The sequence below is a fragment of the Tachysurus vachellii genome, chromosome 15 (assembly GCF_030014155.1).
Source record: "Tachysurus vachellii isolate PV-2020 chromosome 15, HZAU_Pvac_v1, whole genome shotgun sequence".
In the NCBI taxonomy this organism is placed as follows: Eukaryota; Metazoa; Chordata; class Actinopteri; order Siluriformes; family Bagridae; genus Tachysurus; species Tachysurus vachellii.
Genome location: NC_083474.1, coordinates 23,882,284 through 23,898,835, shown reverse-complemented (window position 1 = coordinate 23,898,835; position 16,552 = coordinate 23,882,284). Strand labels below are relative to the sequence as shown.

At 38.8% G+C, this 16,552-nt stretch overlaps 1 protein-coding gene across 1 annotated transcript; it reads right to left on the bottom strand.

Moving 5' to 3' along the window:
* Nucleotides 1-816: 816 nt before the first annotated feature.
* palm1b (paralemmin 1b) lies at nt 817-14,373 on the bottom strand. Its single transcript, XM_060888722.1, has 7 exons — nt 14,120-14,373; nt 7,737-7,782; nt 7,366-7,446; nt 5,529-5,650; nt 4,718-4,784; nt 4,445-4,466; nt 817-3,296 (listed from the first exon to the last, which is right to left on the bottom strand). Exons 2-7 carry the CDS (start codon nt 7,779-7,781, stop codon nt 2,908-2,910), a joined length of 726 nt encoding a protein of 241 aa, XP_060744705.1. The 5' UTR covers nt 7,782; nt 14,120-14,373; the 3' UTR covers nt 817-2,907.
* Nucleotides 14,374-16,552: the final 2,179 nt, after the last annotated feature.

Genomic DNA, 16,552 nt, shown 5'->3' with positions numbered 1-16,552 from the left:
TTCAGCAGGAAATAAAACATTACTTTACTACTTTAAATGAATTTATTGTACTATAGGCCAATCAGTTTATAACAGAGACAATACAGCCTACTAGTTAATACATTATAAACCTAAGAACACTAGAGTTAAAGGTCATGGCTGTGTTCTTTCCCCACTGTGTAGCTCGAAGGAGCCGGGAATTGAAAAGTAATTCTAAGTTCAGACTTTAAATCTTTATGCAGTATTAGTTTCTAACCTGTGATGATGTGAATAATAAAATATGTACTAAACTGTGGATGTCAGTAAATAACTTAAAATAACTCATATTATTAAAAAAACATAAATACTCTAAATATTTAAAATAAAAAAATAATTAAAGTGTGTTTTCTGATAAAAAAACTTGATTAGCAGTCAAATATAAAATAAGGTACTGAACAGTTTTAAACAGTAAAATAAGTCACTAAAGACAAACAGGAATCTGAAAATTATGACTGTATTATGAAAGTTATTCTAAAATTATGACAAATTGTTTATGTTGCTTTGGTATCATTAAATGCAGGAGCCAATCAGTTTCCAGTATGCAAATTCAGGACAAGGTACACTGTTTTCGCAGATGTAGTGGGAGGGGCATGTTAAAGTCTCTAATTATATTCAAATTTAATCTTTATATAACTTTTTTTGTGGGAGCACAAACATCCAGAAGTGTATCATTGCCTGTAGAACAAACAGATGAGTGTGTGACTGTGTGGAAGGTTTTTGTTGTTATGTGTACGTATGTAGTGGTGTTATTTCTCTGTATTCATAGTGTTTTTAAATGAACATGAATAACAGCAGCCATCATAACACAACAGTCTTTATTTGTGTTTTTTCCTGAATCAAGCACTTTGACCACAGCAGGAAACAGTGAGAACAAACGACAAGGTTCCATATTTCACACAAACAGAACCAAAAACATCACAGTGACACGAACGGAAGTCCAGTTCCAACTTTAGAACTAAAACCAGTCCTGATGGGAAGAGTTTGGGACACACCCACAGTGGACTGATGACGGTGTTTATGTACACTACATAGTGAATAGGGGTTGTGGTTTTAGACACGGGAGAAAACAGTGTTTTATTGTGAAAACAGAATTTTTATTTAGAGATACTTTATTTGATGTATGTGTCATTACCCATAATTAACAATGCATCACATTTGTGTTGTGTGTGTGTGTGCGTGTGTGTGAGTATGTGTATGTGTGTGTATATGTTTGTGTGCACGTGTGTGTGTATGTATGTGCACGTGTGTGAGTATGTGTATGTGTGTGTTTGTTTATGTATGTGTATGTGTGTAAGTATGTGTATGTGTGTATATGTTTGTGTGTGTGTATGTGTATGTATGTGCATGTGTACGTGTGTGTTTGTGTGTGTGAGTATGTGTGTGTAAGTGTTTGTGTGTGTGAATATGTGTGTGTATGTGTGTGTGTAATTATGTGTGTGTGTATGTGTGTATGTGTTTGTGTGTGTGTGTGTGTGTTCTACATCCTCACAGTGGTCTGAGATGAAAAAACATGAAATAACACACAGGATACATACATAATAAAAACATAATAATTCTGTAATATAATATTCAGATCTTATAGATAATAAAATTATAGATTAGAAACACTAAGAGTGAGAAATATTCATATTGAGATGTAATTAATATTCATGTTTAAAAATAAAATAAGTGAAATGATTCCAAACTCCACCCTTCTGTCCCTCCATAAGCACATAAGATTACATAATGAAAATATAAGTTTATATTTATAATATATTTAGAAATGTCAAGACAGAAATATAGAAAAATATCAATAGAAATAAAAAAGAAGTACAAACTGAACAACATACCTACAAATACATTACATGTATATAAATACAAACACACAGAGGAAGTGCAGCCACACTGCAGTAATAACATCAAGTGAAAAAAATCACAATGCTAACATTATTATCTAATGTTAATATTGCTAATATATATTATATATATATACATAAATAAATTATTATAATCATTATCTCATTAATCACGGACGTTATTACGTAAATTCTAGCCAACCAAATAACCTACTTTTGTGGTATTTATAATTCTCCTGACTTCATGCTTGTCATTAACAACTGAATTACTGGTTAATGCTTAATGTATTTTAGTCTAATTTTAGTCATTCAGAATCTTTTCTTTAGTATTTGTCCAACACATTTGGGGTAAATGTTAATGTTCTTGATGGGTCTGTATCGTTTCCATGGCTACTGCACCTTTACAATGTCCATATAAAAGATAATATATGACATAAAAGATAGAGTGTGTGGTGCTGTGGCAGTTACAGTGATGCCAGTAATGTTATCATTAGGATAAAAATGTTAGCATTATCGCATTCATAAGACATGTGGTCACACTGATGCTAAGTGAAATTAGATAGTAACTTTAGCCATTCTGTGTCTGTTCTTTCTCATTTTGATGTTTCAGATGAATCTACATCTCTATGTTTAACACACTTCTGTGTTATTCATATAAAAGATTTAAGTTAGTGTAAAAATAATTATGCTATGGTTCTATGTGTTATGGAATATTATAGATGCTAACACAAGACCATCTGAGTTAGCACTATCAACATTGCTAATAATGATTAAAGTAATCTAAAGTAATGTAATATTAAAATAATATTAAAGTTATTAATGATAACTTTAATAATGATGTCAGCAGTGATGTCATTAGTGACGTCATCACTAATGCTAACAAAACTCGTCGGAAAAAATAGCGATAGGGTTAATGATATGTTTTTCATGTTCATTGTAATTTTTTCCAATATTTATATGAATTACTGCATTGTCAGCAGCTCCTCTCTGGATTTTGTATTTTTTTTTGTAATATTTAGTATTTATTTTGAGTAAAAGTTTTGGCCCCCCATGCTCACATGACAGTGCAGCACTTGCAAGGCTGCTTTTCTTTCTTGACCTCGTCCTGTTTCGACTCGTCTCCGTTTGTGGCCTCGTCCTGTTTCTTGTCCTCTGGACTGGAAGGGGCACCGTTCAAGGGAGCTTTCTCTTCATTCTTTCCATCCTCTGTCGCCACTTTGTTTTCGCTGTCCTCAATGACAACGAACTCAGCCTTCACAGCATCCTCGATGCCCAGCACTTTCTTGGTCTCGTCCTCATCCTCTACGTTTTTGTAGCCCATGAACACCATGGTGACCGGGTGGTCCGCACTCGCGTTCTCAATGGCTTTTGCATCTAAATTTGTGCATTCCAGCTTCGCCTCGATGCCTGTCACCTGTCTGGTTTTAGGGACGCCGTTCTCCACTGGAACAGAAGGAAAAAGGTACGTGATCAGATTATCTTACCTCGAGTATATCAAAAGTCCTAATGTTTTCCATGGTCTCTGTTTAACTCCAACAATCACAATGTCTGATGCCCAATTTTCACAGTGCTAACAGTGTGTTACAAGTACGTCAGTGTGTGTAAATGTGTAAAGTCAATGTGTCAAAGTGTAAATTCAGTGGAAGTTTTTAAAAATAGAGACATTTTTGAAACACATTTCAGGTAAATGATGTGGTAGCCTAGTGGTTAAGGTGTTGGGCTACCAATCGGAAGCTTGTGAGTTCGATTCTTACGTCCACAAGGTTCCCACTGCTGGGCCCCTGAGCAAGGCCCTTAACCCTCAATTGCTCAGCTGTATAAAAATGGGATAAAAATGTAAGTCGCTCTGGATATAAGGGGCGTCTACTAAATGCTGTAAATATATTCAGTTTATACTATAAATGTTGATGCTCGAGATAGGACTGTCTTGTTTCCATGGTTACCGAGACTTACAAACTTCTCTGTAGAAGATTTCTTTAGCCTCAGTTATTATATGTGTGGTGTTCATGTTTTGGTTAAATAAATGAGATTTTATGACTAAATTACTAACACATCTGAAGTGCTGAATGCTCTGGAAGATTCTGTCTTATTTCCACTCTGACTGTTTATAAATGACTTAAAGGCTACATGCTGACTAGAAAAATCGTTCCAGTGAAAGAACAAGAACGACTTTTTATTAAAAATTTGATCAAGTTGTTTGTGCTCAAAGTTGAAGCTGAATATCTGGAAAAAAAGTTCAAAGCTCTTATTTATTTCCAGTAGGTTTTTAAACCACTGTATAAGTTATAGCTTAGATTTTTTTTGTGTTTTTGTGTGAAACCTGGATAAGAGAATAACAACAAAAAATCTGACAAAATATTCCTGTTTTTTTGCCTTTTGCTAAACTTATTTTTTTTTAAATACGTGATTACTTTCTTATTTATGTTTAATCAATGTTTATTATTTAAACACACTGAAAACTCATAAAGAACCTGAATTAAAAATTACTTTTCTTTTGTGATACATCTTATGTATGTATGTATAAATACATAAATAAATAAATAAATAAATAAATAAGATATTACTGGAAAAAAAAAAAAAAAGTTAAATACCTTTCCCGGGGCCATCAGATGTCTGTAAGAGGAAACACAATCATGTTTTACGTAAAATGATCTGGTGTTAATGCAACAATCAACAACTTCACACCAACACAGAATAAAATTATGACAATAATTAATAAATTAATTAATTATTACTCTTTTTACAAATATTCCTTTTTTAGCTAAAATGATGGTGATTATTCATTAATAACTAATTTGCTGTAAACTTTTTTTAATATCATGTTAATCTTTGTCTTTCTCAAAATCTAATGATTAAACACTTACGTTTACGTCTCCGGTGGATTTAGACTCAGGGACTCCAGTCTCGAGCTCCTCGATCTCCTGCTCCAACCTTCACCACATTACACCAACACATAATCATTACTGATGTAATAACACACTTGTGCACATGGCATAACACTGCACAAGCAACATGTTTCATTGTTCTGAGTTTTAAAGCCTCGATTCTGATGTGATGGGATAAAAAATAGAAAAGATTTCCTGCAGAAAAGCTTCACATAAGCTTTAGTGACACTTCAGACAGGATCGGTTCAGTTCCTGGAGTTATTATGACATCGGTGTACAGAACAGAACATACACAACGGTCTGTACACAAACACTGACACAGATTCACACTAAATACTCCAGGACATGAAAAACTAATCCCGTCTTCAGGGCTTCAGAGTTTCTTTAATTTGTTCTGGTGCATTTTCTTTAAGCACAAATGACAAAATTCTCCTCTTTAACTGCTAAAAGATTTCACTTTCACTTTTCTGGACTTTAAACCTAACACTTATTCTCTGTGATCCTGGGACTATATCCGGCTTGTTTTTGCAGTCTGTAGTGGATAAATAATAAAACAATCTAAGTGATAATCAAATATTTATATAGTCAGTAGACTAAAATGCTAATCCAGCACTGCAGTGAACACACATGGATCAGTCGTCAGTGTAAATTATTTATGTGTGTAGGTCCGAGAAGTTGCTCGTCCTTCGGCTCTTTTTAACAATATAACATCGACCACAGGCCGAAGCTTTAAACCTCCATCATGTGTCTTTAACAAGAACACGGATCAATAATGGGATGAGGAACCCACCTGAGAACACTCTGCTCCAGTCCCCTGGTTTTAGCCTCGTCTTCCTGCAGCTGTCTCTGAAACTCATTTTCTCCGCTAGAGGGCGCACCATCCAACAACCACCGCTCCCTTAGAGCCTTCGACTGCACAGCCACAACAGAACATCATCAACAGCCACAAAGAATAAAAAAGGAGAAATAAAAAAGAGAAGAAAAAAAAACAATAAACCAAGAAAGAATGAATGAAAATGTCAAAGAAACAGAGAAGTAGAGAAGAGAACTAGAGCGTGAAGTACACAGAAGAATGTGAGGGATCAGGACCAGTAATGTGTCTGATCTATTGGACATTAATGTAATGTCCAATCTCTCTCTCTCTCGCTCTCTCTTTCATTGATTAGCTCTCAGACATTTGGAAACACGTGGCCATTAGTGAACCATTAGTTTATCACTTTAGGACATTACACTAATGCACCTTACACACTAGATGATGATGATGATGATGATGATAAAGAGGAAACGTTGCAGCAGGAGCCAGACTGAGAGCACCAGTGCTCTAGTGGACAATTCACTATTTTCACAACATCCTGTCTGAGTGAGGATTACACTGACGCTTCTCAGAGAAACACTGTCTCCTTAGTTTGGTTGATCTGTTACTATAGAAACGAGAAGGTATCAGAGTCAGTACATTAATATAAACCTGAGCTACAGTCAGAGCTGCTGTTAGAGAGAATGAATCAACACCTGATGACCAACCAGGACTCAGGTCTCAGGACTCAGGTCTCAGGACTCAGAACTCAGAACTCAGGACTCAGGTCTCAGGACTCAGGTCTCAGGACTCAGGTCTCAGGACTCAGAACTAAAAACTGAGGACTCAGAACTCAGGACTCAGAACTCAGGACTCAGGTCTCAGGTCTCAGAACTCAGGTCTCAGGTCTCAGAACTCAGAACTCAGGTCTCAGGTCTCAGAACTCAGAACTCAGGACTCAGGTCTCAGGACTCAGAACTCAGTTGTATGTGATTATTTCGCTCTGTTCTCTTCTTTACTCCTATTTTTTTGTTCTCTCTTTCTTTGCTCTGTGTTTCTTCTCTCTCACACATGGATTGAAATAGACACGTAATCAGTGTCACCACACACACACACACACCAACACACACACCAACACACACACACACACACACACACACACACACACACACAGAGCTGTGACATTAGATACAGCACAGACCAGTCTCTTATCTCTGTCCCTGTTTCCCTTATTACACCCCCCCTTCTTTCTTTCTTTTTTCTCTCTCTCTCTCCACCTGCTGCATGTTTTCTTTCCTCCTCCTCCTTCTTTTTCTCATCGTATTTTGTCTTTCTCTCTTTTACAGCCTGTTCTGGCACTGTGTCCAATGACATCATCATTACACATTACTCTGGTGGCCCAGAGGGGTGGAGTGTGGGTCTGAACACTCGGCCAGAAATACAGACTCCACTGTTCCACAGCAGAAAGACAATAGCAGGTAAAAACACACACACACACACACACACACACACACACACACACACACACACACACACAAGGTTATTAATCTCAGAGTTAACTCTGAATTTATAAACACATAATTAAATGAACGTTCACAAAGCATCTCCAGCTGAGGCTTCTGGGAAAACCACACCCTCAAACTCCGCCCCTTCTGCTCTGACGAGACGAGAAACATGAACACTGATTATCATGATAGAGAGTTATTAATGGACATAATCACTGCTCTGAAATACACACACAGAGTTGAGTCTTACACAAACACACACACACACAGAGCCAAGTCACACACAAACACACACACACACACACACACACAGTCATAGATTCTCGTACCTTTAAGTGTTGTAGTTGTCTGCGTTCATCCTCCAGCTGTCTCCTCTTATTCTCTATTTCAGCCTGCTTCTTCCTCTTCTCCTGACACACACACACACACACACACACACACATTTAAAAGCATTTTGTATGAGAAAATGAAGGGTTGCAACTCATTAAAGAGATCACAACTGCTGACAAATATGTGTTACACACATTCAAACACACATTTATACACACATACTTTACACACTTCACTGAGACTGAAAGGTACAGAGGACACACCCATTTCACTGATACTGTGTGTGTGTGTGTGTGTGTGTGTGTGTGTGGGTCTGTGTGTGTGTGTGAGACTTGGCTCTGTGTGTCTGTGTGTGTGTATGTGTACTTACAGCGATGGCCTGTAGTTTCTCCTGTTGTGTCAGAGCCTCCGACATCCTGCAAAGAAAAAACAACACAAACATCAGGTCAGACGTTCCAGAATCAGATCTGATTCACACACACACACCCACAAACACACATACATATACACAAACACACAAACACACACAGAGCTGAATCTGTGCATTAGTCTCAATAGACTCAATCCTTATGTAGGATATTGTGTGTGTGTGAGTGATGATGATGACGACGATGATGAGCCAGTTGTGGTTTCCATCAGATCAGTACAGAAAGAGCAAGAGATTCATGTCATGAAGATTTTGGACCTTCACTGAGATGAGACCAACCATATGAGGATCCTGAGGCATCTAGAGATGTACCAGCTCCAGTTGGACTTCCAGTTTTCGGACATTCTAAGAGGAGATGCCAACTCTATGTGGTCTTTGAGGACAACTACATGAGGATGGGTTCCCTTTGAGTCAGGTTCCTCTCAAGGTTTCTTCCTTTACCATCTTTTTCATCACCACAGTGAAGTTTTCTTAAAGTAAGGTAATGTGTGTGTATGATGTGGTGAAGGAGTCTCCAGTGTAAGGAGATGTGTGTGTGTGTGTGTGTGTGTGTGTGTATGATGTGATGAAGGAGTCTCCGGTGTGAGCTCTGTGTCTCAGTCAGTGGTGAAGCCGGAACTTAACGTTGTCCACATCTTCAGGACAGAGGAGTTTACACTTCTTTGTGGTTTCATAAAAATCTGAATAAAAATCAGGTATTACTGTGTGTGTGTGTGTGTGTGTGTGTGTGTGTGTGTGTGTGTGTGTGTTTGGTGTGTAAATCTCAGGCACTGTTAAAGGTCCACTGCATTCCAGTGTAAATTGATTCCAGACACTGAACCTGAAGGAAGCCTACAGTTCTGCAGAGACATAAACTCACTTCACACTTCATGTTTAACGTTGAGCATCAAACTGAAGTCCACATCACTTCCTGTTTACTTTCTAATTTTAAATTGATATGATGTTATTTATCTTCTTCAGGCAGGGGGACAAGAGATTAAAATAATTATAGCTGTATATTGTTTTGTAATAATGACAATAACCTTAACCCTGTGTGTGTGTGTGTGTGTGTGTGTGTGTGTGTGTTTACAGCAGGGTTGTCATGGTGACCCATCTCTCATTGATCACACTGGTTTGCTATTTTTACACTCCTCGTGCTCCACAAACCTGAAAATAAAACCTTCTTTATTCTCTTCTTGGGTATAAACACGGCTAACAGACTACAGGAAGCTGCAATCTGATGACATCACCACCAGCCTTACTTGTGATTGGTGGAAATACCAGACCTCCACCAAGAAGCGATGGATAAGACACTGATAAGGAACGAGTAATAAGTAATAAACTGAAATAAAATGTATTTCCATTTGATGTGATAACATTCTGTTCTTTCTCACGTGATAACTCTGTGAGGGACATCTTTATGCTGCCGTCACTAATTAGTTTGTAGCCTAACATTTTAGCTACGTTTACTAATTGTATTAAATTTAAATGGAAATATTATAATAGGTCACTAAAAATCAGTAAAGAATCATCTGGTTATAAAACAGGTTAATAAACTGCTCACCACCTCACTACATCACCACCACCACATCATCACCACATCACAACCTCACCACATCACCACCTTACCACACCACCACATTACCACCTCACCACCACCTCACCACCACCTCATCACCACCCTACCACACCACCACATCACTACCTCACCACATTACCACCTCACCACCACCTCATCACCACCCTACCACCCTACCACACCACCACATCACCACCTTACCACACCACCACATTACCACCTCACCACCACCTCACCACCACCTCATCACCACCCTACCACACCACCACATCACTACCTCACCACATTACCACCTCACCACCACCTCATCACCACCCTACCACCCTACCACACCACCACATCACCACCTTACCACACCACCACATTACCACCTCACCACCACCTCATCACCACCTCCCCACCTCACCACATCACCACCTTACCACACCACCACATTACCACCTCACCACCACCTCATCACCACCTCCCCACCTCACCACATCACCACCTTACCACACCACCACATTACCACCTCACCACCACCTCATCACCACCTCCCCACCTCACCACATCACCACCTTACCACACCACCACATTACCACCTCACCACCACCTCACCACCACCTCATCACCACCCTACCACACCACCACATCACTACCTCACCACATTACCACCTCACCACCCCACCAGCTATCCAGTCTGCCCACATCACACACAGTCTTTGCAAATTGCTAAAAAGTTATTTGACTGTAAATGAATGAATGACGTTCACTTCAGATGGAGATTCAGATCTTAGGAATTTGAGTGTAGTCCTGCATACTACACACTGTTCTGGGAATAAACTCCACATCCACCTCCACCCTGACGAGAAAGTCTGAAGTGGATTAATCTTTTTTCAATATTTTCAATAGAAAATCTATTTTTCAGTTTTTAAATCTTCTCCATGTGTACAGCTCTGTCCAAAGGTTCTGGGAATGACTCGAATAATAATCTTCACCAAGTCTGCTGCCTCAGTTGTTATGATGACAATTAGCATTTACTCCAGAATGTTATGAAAAGTGATCAGATTAAATGCAATTAATTGTAAAATCCCTCTTTGCCATGAAACTTAAAAAATAAAACATTTCCACTGCATTTCAGCTCTGCTACATAAAGAGCATCTGATATCATGTTAGTGATTCTCTCATTAACACTGGTGAGAGTGTTGGCCAGGACAAGGCTGGACATCACCCTTTCATGCTGATTAAGTTAGAATAACAGACTGGAAGCTTTAAAAGGGGCGTGGTGCTTGAAATCATTGTACTTCCTCTGGTTACCATGGTAACCTGCAAGGAAACATGCTTTGTACAAAAGGAAAGGATTTTGCTGCTGAGAAAATTTATCTAAAACATCAGTTTATTAGATCATCAAGAACTTCAAGGAGAGAGGTTCAGTTGTTGTGAAAAAGGCTTCAGGGTGTGCAGGAAAGTCCAGCAAGTGCCAGGACCATCCCCTAAAGTTGGTTCAGCTGTGGGATCGAGGTGCCACCAGTGCAGAGCGTGTTTAGGAAGGGCAGCAGGAAGGTGAGTGCATCTGAATATTCACCGGTTCTCTCCAGGAATAACATCAGGGATTGTTTTCTGAAAAATTGAATCACCTTTCTGATCCAGAAAAAATCTTGACCAGAGAAGAAAAGGTGAGCGCTACCATCAGTCGTGTGTGGTGCCAACTGTAAAGCATCCTGAGACCTTTCATGTGTGGGGTCGTGTCTCAGACAAGGGAGAAGCCTCACTCACAATTTTGTCTGAAAGCAACTTCTCCCAAGAACAGTTTGGTGATGAACAATGCCTTCTACAGCATGATGGACCTTGTCATGAGGAAAAACTGATACCTACTGTATGTGTCTCAGGGAACAAAACATCATACAGCAGAAATGTCTTATTATAAAAATGTTATAATGGTTTGATATCTGAGGATCTGACACTCGTACGTTTGGACTGGACTGTGAACTGATCCTGAACTGTGGGAAAAGTGGAAAGTTACAAAACTGAGGCGAGTAAAGATTCCTACAAAGTGTCAGTGTTAAGTTAAAAAATGAGGTTAAGCATAAATTCAGAAGAAGGTCGAGTTCAGTACAATGTGGTATGTGTTAGTGAGGTTCAGCTCTGAACCACAGAGAAAGAACTTTTCTGTTTAAAACACGGCTGCTGGGGAAAAGCATGATTTCAGAGAAGTGGAGAGCGATCACACGTTCTGAGGAATCATCACTGTGATGAACACTGCTGACTGTTTACACGGAAACACTTCCTGTCTGTTATAGCTGATCATCATCATCATCATCATCATCATCATCAACAAATTTGCTGTTAAACTGTATCACAGCTACAGAACTCTGAACAACTCCAGAATATGAAACTACCAGATTTACAGCTGTGTAAGAATGAAAGACTGGGAGGATTGTGAGAACATCCAGTGTGTATGATAACGAGAGGAGAAATTTCTCTTCTGTGACGTGTCCAGATAATAAACCTGAAGGATGAAGGCAGAAGCACATGGGAGGAACCTCAGCACCTGATGTGTGTTTACTGAAATACAGAAACTTTACAGCTCGCATTATCCACATATTTATAACATATCTCTGTTTGTGAGTTGGCACGACCAAAATATCATTATTTTAAATAATAATTATTAAAATATCAGATATTTCTGTGATTTGTGTTATACATGTTTGCAAGCGAGATTTAGAGCAAGGTGTAAAGTGAGTTGTAAAGTGAGGTGTAAAGTGAGGTGTAAAGTGAGATGTAAAGTGAGTTGTAAAGTGAGGTGTAAAGTGAGATGTAAAGCGAGGTGTAAAGTGAGGTTTAGAGTGAGGTGTAAAGTGAGGTTTAGAGAGAGGTATAAAGTGAGGTGTAAAGTGAGGTTTAGAGTGAGGTGTAAAGTGAGGTGTAAAGTGAGGTGTAAAGTGAGGTGTAAAGTGAGATGTAAAGTGAGGTGTAAAGTGAGGTTTAGAGAGAGGTATAAAGTGAGGTGTAAAGTGAGGTTTAGAGTGAGGTGTAAAGTGAGGTGTAAAGTGAGGTTTAGAGTGAGGTGTAAAGTGAGATGTAAAGCGAGGTGTAAAGTGAGGTTTAGAGAGAGGTATAAAGTGAGGTGTAAAGTGAGGTTTAGAGTGAGGTGTAAAGTGAGGTGTAAAGTGAGGTTTAGAGAGAGGTTTAAAGTGAGGTTTAGAGAGAGGTGTAAAGTGAGGTTTAGAGTGAGGTGTAAAGTGAGGTTTAGAGAGAGGTGTAAAGTGAGGTTTAGAGAGAGGTGTAAAGTGAGGTTTAGAGTGAGGTGTAAAGTGAGGTTTAGAGAGAGGTGTAAAGTGAGGTTTAGAGTGAGGTGTAAAGCGAGGTGTAAAGTGAGGTTTAGAGTGAAGTATACAGCAGGACAGGTTTGGGTCAGTGACTCTGGAGTGGAACTCTGATTATCAGCTGCAGCTCTCTGATAGAGACAGGAAGAGATCTGGGTGAGGGGTTATGACAATAACACACCATTAACACACTAAAAGCTTTATTGCACTTATTCAGCTCAGGTTTCTTCTCCTGACTGCATGTTTCTGTAGATGTTCAGATCAGTGTTTTTAGTTTGAAGCTGTTCTTGACTGCGTTGAGAACAGTTTTAGTCCAGAATTCCTCCAGAGTCTTGAGAATTAATTTTGTCCTTCACAGATTAAAGGTGCAGACACAGTAAAGCAGCTCCTCACCATACCTGAGCCTCTCTGTAGAGGCCTTCAGCTCCTCAAGCTAACGAGATTTACCCCAAATCTCCAGTTCTGGCTCATCTCTCCAATGTACTATAGCTTGTTAGTCTCAATTTTAGTAAATTGCAGTGGAAGATTTTCTTTCTCTGGAATGCTCCTGGATCTGAGCTGATCAGACTCTGGTGTACCTTGACCTTCAGTTCAGCTTGTATCTCTTTTCCTCTTGTATCTCAATCCTTCTTTCTCTTTTCTTTGGCTGTTTTCTACTCACTGTTTTCTATTCACTCTTTCTGCTCAATCCAAAGTCAATTCTATTCTCGTGCTCATATCCGGGGGATTTCAGTCGTACAGACCATAAACTTCTTCACAATATATATTTGTGTGTGTGTGTGTGTGTGTGTGTGTGTGTGTGTGATATCAATGAAATAAAACAAATATCACTGTTATCCAGATAAACAGAATCTTTTCTGGGGCACCAACACTTATGTCCAGACCATTTCTGAAAATATTTCTATAATTTCTTCTCACACTTTCTTTGCTTAACTCTATCACGTGTACTGAAGACATGCAGGTACACACGAGACAAATGAATTTAATGTAATTACTTTTCAGGAAAACTGAAGATTTCTTTAAGAGGACCAACAAACGTCCCTGTTTAATATCATTCCACTTAAAACATGCGCAGAAAAGAGGAGACAATCCTACCTGTATCAAGTCAAGGGGACAATAACAACACACACACACACACACACACACACACACACACACGGCCATATTGGAGCCTCCCACCCAGCCGAGAATGTATATCATCACCATCACCATGGGCGTGCACACGCGTATTAACACACACACACACACACACACACACACACACACACACACACACCATGTCATGATCTCAGTAAACAACAATGTGCTTCAAAGGAGAAAAATCAGCGCGCGCTCACCATCGACATCATTGTATTATTGCATGTTTATTAATCTAGCAGCTCACACGCGCGCGCACACACACACACACACACACACACACACACAGACAGCATGCATTAATGAAAATTGGGCTGTTTACTCACTCAGAACGTTGTGCTTCCTTTTTTCCTCCTCTGCTTTTTTATTAATGAAGAAAGACGGAATAAAATCTCAGTCTCGCGCACAGTACCGAGATCAGTGTGTAACTGCAGGTCGGATAATTTATGTTTATTTCTGTTAATTCTATTGTCTGATGACGCGGTGCACAAATAAATAAAAACCCCGAATTAGAGGGCTGGAGATCCTCCTGTGTGCTGCCTGCCTTTCTCCTGCCTTTCTCCTGCCTTTCTCCTGGGTTTCTACGGTTTTAACGGGGAGCGACGCTCAACCCGACAACGAGCACGAGCCAACGGAATACACACACACACACACACACACACACACACACGATCCCTCCTGCTCTCTCTCTCTCTGCTGTAGTGTACAGGGAAGGATGGATCGTCGGTTGCCAGATTGATTGTTTCTGCCCTAATTGGCCAATTGAGTCCCTGTGGAGTCGGAAACATCTGACTGTCACATGACATTTACATTCTAAAGGTAATGACATCACTAAGTCTCCTTCAGTACAGATGTTTGTGTTCATAGTACATGGTCATCGTGTCACCACCAGTTTGTCTCTGCACGTGTAATTGTCACGTTTTAAAATGATTCATCTCTCTCTTATCTCTACACCACCTTCAGGGATGATGGACCATCTTGTTACTGAACGACACTTCACACGTTTTCACTGTTCATAGCTCCTCGAGTCTTTGGGGACAGAGGGGTTTACACGTCGTTACTATTTCTCAATCTCATGACGAGCTTAAAGAGAGAGAGAATAAAGAGGAGGTTGGAGAGGGAATGAGCGTTTACAGCTGCTATAATGGAGGTGACCACAGGAACTAACTCACTCCTACATCAGGAAACTGTTACAAAGCTCTGAAACTGGAGACTCCTTCTCAACTACATCCCCGGGGACTGACTAAAATAAATAACTTCTAGCTGTGTATGTGTGAGTGTGTACATGTGTGTGTGTCTGTACATGTGTGAGTGAGTGTGTACGTTTTGTGTGTGTGTGTGTCTGTACATGTGTGTGTACATACCTGTGTGAATGTGTGTGTGAGTGTGTACGTGTGTGTGTGAGTGTGTGTGTGAGTGTGTACATGTGTGTGTGTGAGTGTGTACATGTGTGTGTGAGTGTGTACGTTTGTGTTTGTGTGTGTGAGTGTGTACATGTGTGTGTGTGAGTGTGTACATGTGTGTGTGAGTGTGTACGTTTGTGTGTGTGTGTGTGTGAGTGTGTACATGTGTGTGTGTGAGTGTGTACGTTTGTGTGTGAGTGTGTGTGTGAGTGTGTACATGTGTGTGTGTGTACCTGTGTGTGTGTGTGTGTGTGTGAGTGTGTACATGTGTGTGAGTGTGTACGTTTGTGTGTGTGTGTGTGTGTGAGTGTGTACATGTGTGTGTGTGAGTGTGTGTGTGTGTGTGTGTGTGTGTGTGTGTGTGTGTACATTGTGTGTGTGGGACTCTGTAATGGCCCCAGGGTGTCACTCCCAATATTCCGGGATTATCTCTGGTTTTCTTCTTCACCAGACCAGAATAAAGCTCTTCCTGAAAGTCAGTTACTGAGTTATTTATTTATTTATTTATTTATTTATTTATTTATTTATTTATTTATTTATTATTGTAACTCATAACATTATCTATAGACTGATGCACAAACTGTTCTAAATATATTAACTCCATAATATAACGACAAGAAGGTCAAATAAAAAAAGGAGATTAACTAAATATATATTTAAAGTCCATTAAAAACAAAGCTGGTTGTCATGGTAATGCTACAGACGCTACAGTCAATCATCATTGTTGGGGTTTTACTGGATATCGGTGACGTCATTAACTCCGCCCCTTCCTCGAAATTCTACTGATTTATTTTACTTGAGTGACTTCTGGAAATCTGAACACAAGACTTCACAAGATGCTTTTAATTCTAAACATCTATAATATTATACAGAATGATGAAGCTGTAACAGGAACCTGATTTATTATCTTATTATTTATTATATTCTTATTTATTAAACTCTGTTACTTTGTCTCTGTATTTTGTTTGTCTTCTATTTTAATTAACTTTCATCTCATTTTTCTTTGACTATGAAACAATTATCATTTATTATATAATAATGAATAAATAAATAATAAATAATTTGTATTTTTTATTATATTAATTCTCCTAATATTTACCTTCTGTTCTATGTTTATGTTCTGTAAAGCTGCTTTGAGACAATGTCCATTGTAAAATGTGTTATACAAATAAACTTAAATTGAATTAAATTAAACACTTTTAAAGATGCTTTAAATACAATATAATTAATTTAATAACATCGATTTATTTTTCTTCTTTTTATTATTATTATTATCATTATATTATTATTATTATTATTATTATTTTAATTATTATTATTGTCATTGTTATTATTATTATTATAAATTCTCTGACG

Coding starts and splice junctions, on each gene's coding strand:
- palm1b (XM_060888722.1), bottom strand. CDS start 7,781: ATGTCGGAGGCTCTGACACAACAGGAGAAACTACAGGCCATCGCT. Junction 7,447..7,736: donor AGAAACTACAGGCCATCGCT/GTAAGTACACAT, acceptor TGTGTGTGTCAG/GAGAAGAGGAAGAAGCAGGC. Junction 3,297..4,444: donor ATCTGATGGCCCCGGGAAAG/GTATTTAACTTT, acceptor CTTCTGTTCCAG/TGGAGAACGGCGTCCCTAAA.